The sequence below is a fragment of the Engystomops pustulosus genome, chromosome 2 (genome assembly GCF_040894005.1).
Source record: "Engystomops pustulosus chromosome 2, aEngPut4.maternal, whole genome shotgun sequence".
Classification (NCBI taxonomy): Eukaryota; Metazoa; Chordata; class Amphibia; order Anura; family Leptodactylidae; genus Engystomops; species Engystomops pustulosus.
Genome location: NC_092412.1, coordinates 184,112,692 through 184,121,494, shown reverse-complemented (window position 1 = coordinate 184,121,494; position 8,803 = coordinate 184,112,692). Strand labels below are relative to the sequence as shown.

Genomic DNA, 8,803 nt, shown 5'->3' with positions numbered 1-8,803 from the left:
CTGGATGATATGACGTCCTAGTTACTTCAGCCATGTCCTTCCTGCAGCAGCTCCTGTGTTTACATGTCTCTAGTGAATGGCGTAGATGCTGCAGGGCGTTTCTATGAAGGGCAACTCCACTCTGGTAATTTTACAAGTGCCAGTCTTTACTTCGGGAACTACTTACCGTAGTTGCTGGATTCAAAGACAGTGGGTAAAGGGTTGAGTAATTCAAGTAACAGGATAACACTCACGTTTTATTGAAAATAACAGGAGCTGAATACGTTTGACTTCTGGCCATATGGCAAATTTCTAAATGACTTCTTACTATAGATGATATTTCATCCCGTATAAAATTGGGGGGCAATCCTCACCTATCTGGTTTGGGTTGAAAATCAACTTTGGGTTTCTGTCACTTTTCACAGCAAGACAAGAAGCAGTCATAATGACCCTATCAGAAATGTCTCTAAACCAGAGCAGGTGAAACATTAGTGAATTGTCTCCCTTACTGACACAAAATAGAAGAAGTACATCTATTTCTATTAGGATCATCAGAGGTGTAAACACTAACATGGGGAATATGTCCCCACCAGTGGCGTAACTTGAATCTGCAGGCCTCCTGACTAGAATGTATGTTTTATAGCCCTAGTCTTTTCATATGGGAAAGTGACACCTAATGGGCCCCCAAGCCTCCTGGGCCCAGTTGCAATCGCACCCTGTGCATCCCCCTCAAGTTACGCCCCTAGTCCCCACTGTAAAAAGAATGTGGTAATTAAATAGTCATTCTGAGACTTTTAGGTTTATTGTTTGGGTCTGGGAGAAACCCGTTACTATACAGGGTGCACTTTCAAGAGATAGTCCTGCACATGCACCTTTAATAATAGAACAGGAGCAGATTTACCCATAGTGTTACCCATGCAATTACTTGGGGCCACAGAGATTTGGGAGCCCCCACTCTTCCTCCAAAGGATATTAATACAATTTAAGATCTCTTGCCAACAAAGGAAAAACAGGTGCTGTCCTAGTCTACATTGGACAGAACAGATGTTTTTCACATTCCGTTATTCCGATACAATCCTATGAGAGAAAATCACAGCAGGCACTACTCTGATCTGAGTTGTGTGTGAAACTCAGCCTCTAAAGTCAAAAGATGTACGTTACACAATAAAAAAACCTAGGATGTAATTTTTTCACACACATTTCAAGGAAGTAGCTTATAGCTCTGAATATCGGATGTGAAAATGTGACAAGTAGTGTCCTAAAAACCTAAGACAAAAAAAAAAAAAACCACATCCAAGCTGCACATTGCTCAGATTTAGGCAACCTGCAGACAAATGTGTGTGCCACAAACTGCTATCCCGTGGTCCATTTTATGCAGCCCACGTGTCATTGACAGATTAGCTCTGACCCCACGCCAATGACAATAGAAACATTGCCTCATCACCTAAAAGGACAGGAATAGGACCTGCTCCAAAATTTGCAGCCCGATAAGTCAGCTTACACACAAGGCGGCAGAAACTACGGACATGTGCGTGAGCCCATAGAAAGACCTTGGTGTTAGACTTTGAAATAATGGCTAGCACGCATCCTAAAATAATGGACATGAGCATGTAGCATTATGCATCAGGAATCAACATCCTGCTCAGTCTCCAAGGCTAGGACACTGTGTGGAAACCGTGCAATAAAGCTTTATTTAACCCTGAGGAAATCGTGAAACCAAAGACAGCAGAATGTCTGAGACCTGGTGATGCCAGAAGGTACGTAAAAATATCAATTTATACGTCAAACCATTGAGGAAAATATTTCATTATGTTGGTACAGCGCCCTATTTATATATTGAAAAATTTATATGAGGGGTCCTATACAAGTATTTTATTATGACACCAATATGTAATATAATTAAGGGGTTTATATAATAGCTGCAATACACAATAGATGGGAAGCCAACTAGTGTAACCAACAAGTTTATGAACAACAATTAGAATTAGTTGCTTCTGACAACCCCCAAGATTTAGCATAGCAATTACAACAATTTCCCTAAAATTTCCATTATTGTACATAATTTGCCATGTTAATTTCCATTTCACTACATTTGGGACAATTGCAGTGCAACATCTGATTATGAGTAACCGGGTCTGCAAGCGTTTTCCCCAGCAGTTGTAAACTAAGCACACTTACATGCTGGTGTGTGCCCCCTCTGGCAGGATGTGCTCATCTTTTAGCTTCTGATGTGTTTGCATAATTTTTAAAGCTTTTATTTTGTAAATGAGCATGAGGGACTCTGGGTCCCATAGATGTTAATTGAGCGGGAGCCCTCACTCATTTACATAATTTTCATAAAAATTTAATGACATTAAAATAATTTCATCATCTTCTCCAAGGAGATATAAAGGTATGTAGGCGATTATAAGATTTTGGTCTATGTCGTGAATGTGTGCTGACAAAAATACAAACTTATAAACAGAACTATACAAACTTTAAGTGTCCCAAATGATTAAGGAATCTATAGACTGAAAATGCCATTGATCCAACAAGACAATACAAGGACAAGTACATTGCCCCTCCCCATAAAATACAAAAGAAAAAAAATCAAAAGATTAATCTAGTCAAGGAGTTTAATGGTAAATTACACATTATAGTATGGTCTAAATAGTTGACATGTAGTACATAGTTATATAAAAACTACAGTGGTATTCTCATAAAATACACATGTACAGTGTTAGTGTTTGTAGAACAGTTCAAATTCAGACATTTTAAAACAAAATAACATGGGCATCTATATAGGTCTTATGCATGACAATAAAACATATAGATCTGTGACCTTATTAACCAAATAGGACTCTCTAGAAAACAAGAAATCTGAGCTGCATTTGGCTGCCACAAAGATCACAAACAATTCTGCCATTGATTGAGAAGTTTTAATAAATGAAGACCTACTGCCTGATGGGATCGTTTCAGAATCTGAAAATAAATGGACAAGTGAAAAAAAAATGCATTCAATAGAATTCATAAAGGATTGCTTAAAAAGGAAAAAAAATGTAATACAGCAAACACTGCATTTTCCACATTCCCCAACTTGCTTAGGTTTTGCAAGACATCCTTGCATTCCAAGTTTTGTTAAGTTTGTGCATTAAAAAAGTCACACCAACTTGTTGCGAAGGAGAGTTTCACTTGGCTTTTGCATGTCACCTGTAAAGGGGTGTGCAATCGCTGTAGTCTCATGTGCCCAAATGTGCTAGTAATACACTAACCCATATTAGCAAAAGCCATAATAAGCAATAGAAATCATCTATTTAAAATGTGAGATTAATACATGATGAGATGCTGGGGTATATCCGGTCTATGACTAGGCCATCTGCTGGAAGAATAAGCAATTCTAGTAGGACACTCAGGTCTTTGTAATGATATGCGGATGTGCTTGCTCCTGTTATATGGGATCAGTATTTATAGGTTCAGTATTATATGTTCAGTATTTACAAAGGATTACAAAGGATTAAGTGGGGTGAATAAAACAAATATTTAAGTGCTAATTTGAGTAAATATCTCCACCAGAGTACATGTGCTATATAGAAGGGATTGTCGTTTCAGATCCCCCTGTTAAAGTGCATACAAACATATATGTAAACATTTATATAAACAAAAAAAGAGTAACGTGTGTTGACGATTTTGTGAGACTACACAGTCAGCTTCTGACAAATATATTAACATTACACACAAAGACCATACCTATAAAAGCAGCTTTACTGCATCTTTCTATAAAATGGGTTTTCTTCAATTCTGTGTTACAGGAAATCATGAAGAGCAGTCTGGGGCCAAAAGCCGTGAATGTTTATGGGTAAGTTTATGTTCTATAGAGTGGCATGTACCTTAAAATGCTGCATAGAATACCCCACAATGGTTAAATGCTTAATGGATGGAGCAGTGACCCCAAAATAACAGGTAAAAGACATTGAAGGATGGAGACCCAATACAATATATTCACATGGGCCACACCTGACTTCATCAACACTCAATTTGTTGTCAGCCAGTTAAGAAAAGTGAAAAAAATGCTGAAGACATTTTACTATTCTCTGCCATTTATTTACATCAAATAATGTGCTACATAGGTCAAACTACAAGATGTAAAGGTTGTAATGTATACAATATAGACATTGAGGTCCAAAGAGGATCGCCAAATATAACAACTCAATCTGGCACCAAAATCTAAAACCAAAGCCAGACAAAATATACAGCTCATAGAAACAGATTCTACAATTTAAATATTTCTCTACACCATTAAAACAAAATGCAAACCCTTAACGTTGCAGAAATAGGGGGCAGCCATTACCTCACACTAATAAGTGGTCTAACTAAAGACCTGGTGGATGCACGGAATTAAGTAACCAGTTCAACTCTGAAAGCTTTTTTGTCATGTGAACCGATGTTAAGGTGAGATATTTTTGCATGTATAAGTAATTTTTTTGTCCCTGTGACAATTGGATTTTCAAACTTTGTGCTGTAATTTGAACAAGTATTATCAATAAAGCTTCAATACAGACACCTTACAGCTGATCATTGCCGCCTGGGACTAAAGTAAAGCATTTAGAGAGCATCACCAGAAATCACAGTGGGCCATCTGTAAGTTGAGTGTCCTTACGTCTGGGACCACCTGTACATATATAAATGCCATTTTAATAATTTGGAAAGGCAAGGGGAAAAAAATTAAATTCTCTTTTCAGCCATCTAATGCATAACATCTTGGTTGATAGAAGTTGAAAGCAAATTTGTTCTTACTTTCTAAAGTACAGACAGTTTAAGAACCTGTCAGTGTGGCTCCATTTACCAGGTTAGTGTATGCCTGTCCTGCTGGGGGATACACTACAGTATAGTACACTTCCGAGGAATCTAACATCCTCTCTTCACCTCTTCAAATCACAAAAGATTGCTTGAATTTTACCATGTGTATTACAGATCATGCAATACACTATAGCCAAGCAACAGAAACCGTGGCCATCCCACAGACTGTACAGTCATCTGAAACCAGCGCAGCTCACCTACTGCTTTATCAAATTTAATTTTTTTTTCCTGTAATTTCTTTAGTAAACTGGAATTCGCACGGAAATCAATTAAAAAGTTAAACCATTTTTACAGGGCTGTACATTTCTTAAAGTTTGTTTTCAGGATCTTTTGTGTAACATAAAACAACTCAACTTTAGTTTATAGAAAAATGTCAGCGTCTATAGCGTCAAAGGTCAGAGCATTCAGACAAGTGCTGTAGCCCCTTCACAACACTGTAGATTGTACCATGCACACCCACTGTACAAGCCACGCCATGTGACAAAGGGAAATGAGGTCACTGGCTCGCTGAGCAAAAGCAGCACTTACTAGAAGGTCACAACTCATTAAAAATAGAGTACTGGATGATATTCATCCCCTATAGTATGAATTGGTTATCTTGAATTAACACCCAGAATACCCCTTTAAAGCTGGCCAAGTACATACAATCAGTGTTATAGGCAAGAATTGGACATTTTGTCTGTTTGAAAATTGTTCACAACTTAATATTGTCATGCTAAAAAATAAAACTTTGCTTATTCCATTCATGTCATATGACCCCAGCTGTCTATCCGCCACAATGTGCCAGGTTTTTCTTTATACACTTATTCAAAATCGGTGTAGTATTTTACATTGCTGTTGGGACCATGTATATGAACAATTCCACTAAGAATTTTGCTCACTCAACCATTTGGGTGTTTGGCCAGCTTAGGAAGTAGGTCTGAGTTAAAAGCACATCAGGGAGAAAACTTCTGTGAACTTATTACCAAAAGCTCACAGCACATAGCAGAACGTGAAACTCAACACATTGCATTATAGCAAGGCACTTTTTATTATTTTAGCTTTTAATAAAATTATTAAACCGAGTTATAGGCCATTAAACTTTTTAAAACTTAGAGCCACTATTAGCCATATTTTACATGTCAAGTTCTTTGTGTTTATAGAAATCTGGAAAACAGAAAGAGTCAGAAACAATACAAACAAGCAATACAGGTACAGTACATTACTGCTTATGAACAATAGTGTTTCATTACTAGGTAAACAGCACATAGAATAACATTAGCATTGCTGACGTTACTGCTCCTGCTCCTTATTGCACAGTGAAAACACTTATACCCATCACTGCAAAGAGAACTTCCCATACTATAGGTACCAGAAGCAACTTTCTGGACATGGAGTTTTATGTACTTAAAGCTTGTTCTTGTATTACACAAATTGTCTCAAAACCTTCTAATACATCTCAGCTTGCCGTCAATAAAATATTCACCATTTACAGAGGTGGAATCTCTACCATGGCTATGTTCTGCATAGCAGAGCACTATAATAAGTCATGCAACAGCCCAATAAGAACCAAGTGGATACTTTACGGACAGCTAGCAGATCTTGAAACATAAAGGGGTTAAAAAACATGGATTTTTTCTTTTAAAAAACTGAGCTACAAATACCAGAAAATACCATGGTCAGGTGCCATGCTGTTTTTTGAAGAAAGAAGCCATTTTTTTTTTTACCCACTTTAAGCTAAAGTTGAATTAAACTTGTTATAGTACAATAGTTAAGCTTTGGTTACAGAAATCCCTCAAATACCTAATAATTCATGATAGCATAAACTTTACTGGACCAGCAGCTGGAAGAGATTCTGGTCTCCTTCCCCTGACCCTCAGCGGGGTCAAATAGTTAATAAAAAAAAAATGAAAATATACTGAGCATCATTAAAAAGCTAGAGTGCATTTAAAATGTGCAGCACCTTTAACACAAACCAATCCAGTCTCATCTCCTGTATTATAGGACAACTCATGGAGACCAAAGGAAACAATTGCTTTGAACCATATAGGGAAAAACAAATTGGTGGAGTGATCTGCAAACTAGGTAAATAGTGGTCAATAAGGGGGGGAGGGAACAGTCCGTTAAAAGGTTACAACCCAATAGTGTTCATTTCATTAATGGATTCTAAATCGAGTTCCCCATCAAGAAAGCCACCTTCAATCACTTCTCAAAGAGGAATAGTAATCCATCATGATCACATGTTCTGGAGATGTTCACACAGCTTTCTAGCACCCGCTGTAAACAAAAGCAATGTCCTATAAACAGGAGCATGTTGGAGTTTGACTGTGTGCAAGTTTGTTCAAAAGCCACCAGTCCTGTGTTGGAGAAAGACTTGGGGTGGGGAAAGAGAAGACAACTGCAGGCGAGCAAAGAATAGCTCTTCCCACAGCTTTATTCTACTGCAAGACAGCATGCACAGGGCTAAGCATGCCAGGTCATCTAGGAGCTCGCTTCATCTTCACACTCTACAAGGAGTCAATAGGCAGCATCTAAATATCCACAACTGCTACAGATCTGGATTGTCTTCAGGTTGAATCTTCCAGGTTTTTGTTAGATTCCTGGCTGCGGCAAAGTCTGTCCATGATACCCTGCAGCATGGGCTGCACAATGCCTAGCAGGGGTCGTTGAGAGGGGTCTCCATTCCAGCAGGCCTCCATCAACTTCCAGCACTCCTCATCAAAGACCGAGAGCCTCTCAGGACGAGCACCTGTCAGGAAAGAATACAGATGTTGTTTTTCACCCTAATCTTTTAAAAGCCATACATTGTTAAGTAAAATTCAGTTTTCACCATTACAGGGTTGAATTTTAATAATATTGAGGTTTGAGGTTCATGAACTTTTATTATTGGGGGAAAAAAAAAAAAAAAGGGAAAATGCAATTCCAACATCATTTGAAGTTTTGAATTTACGGTATTCAGCAGGTGACAGAACACATTTATTCTCCTGGTCAGTACAATTTCCCCAAATTGTTTCTTTTTGTTTTTTGACAAGTTGTAGTTTTTCTAGATGCCATTTTGTTTGGTTTTTTTTTTTTTAAGGTATATTTTATTTTTATCACGGTTTTAATTTGTCCCAACAATACTGTGAATAATTTGATTCCTTGTAGTTACACGCCATCCGTATTAGTGTGAAGCCATCTGTTAAGAGAAAGCCATCATCAATTAAGTGTGATAACCCAGGAGCATTTACTCAGATACAGGCAGCGTAATTGCAGTAATCTTCTAATATTTGTTAACCATGGCCTCCTTCCTTCTAAAATACACTAAAAAATTCTAGTCGGTACCAATGAGCCCGAAGTGCCCTTGGGGGTATTAGAATAACCCTCCTGTGCTGTAGCTTCGTAGGCTGTTATGCCCCACCATGTGCTAAAACTTCCTCTGCAGCAGTGAGACAACAGCCGGTGAATCCACAGCACAGGGGCTCTGGTAATGCACCCAGGAGCCCTTCAGTTTAATTAAAATAATTTTAAAATGTTGAGGTTAGAAAGGAGGCCATGGATAACAAATAAGATTATCACAGTCACGGTGCATGGATTCATCAGTAAGTGTACCTGGATTATTATGAATGATTTTGATGGTAGATTTCCTTTAAACAAAGCCTCTGAAGAATGATTGGGTCAGATCTGGGGGCCTTTATTAGCGGTCATTCAGTACAGACTGACACCCACAATCTTACTGTAGAGTGCTGGTACAGGTATGTACATTATTAACCTATGAAACAGAACTCTGCTGGCTTTTTACAACAATCCGCCAAGTGCCATAATGGTATTTACTACTCTGTTTACATAACTATATAACGGCTTGCTATTAAAGTTTTAGCTGGAATTTTCAGGTTTAAGGCACTTCTTATTTACCAGGTCCATTAAACGGCCATGTTAATTATGGTTTTGACTGAACACGTTAAATAATCTGATAAAAACTACAGTAATTGGCATTACAACATCCATTACAACCCAAATGTTTACTTTT

The 8,803-nt window shown here is 37.9% G+C and overlaps 1 protein-coding gene across 1 annotated transcript in view; it reads right to left on the bottom strand.

The window, feature by feature from the left end:
- Window positions 1–2,576: 2,576 nt before the first annotated feature.
- DSTYK (dual serine/threonine and tyrosine protein kinase) overlaps window positions 2,577–8,803 on the bottom strand; it is a 41,875-nt gene continuing 35,648 nt past the window's right edge. The window contains exon 13 of the mRNA XM_072137529.1: window positions 2,577–7,543. Coding sequence (XP_071993630.1) covers window positions 7,362–7,543 — 182 coding nt within the window. The 3' untranslated portion in view covers window positions 2,577–7,361. The remainder of the gene's footprint in view (window positions 7,544–8,803) is intronic.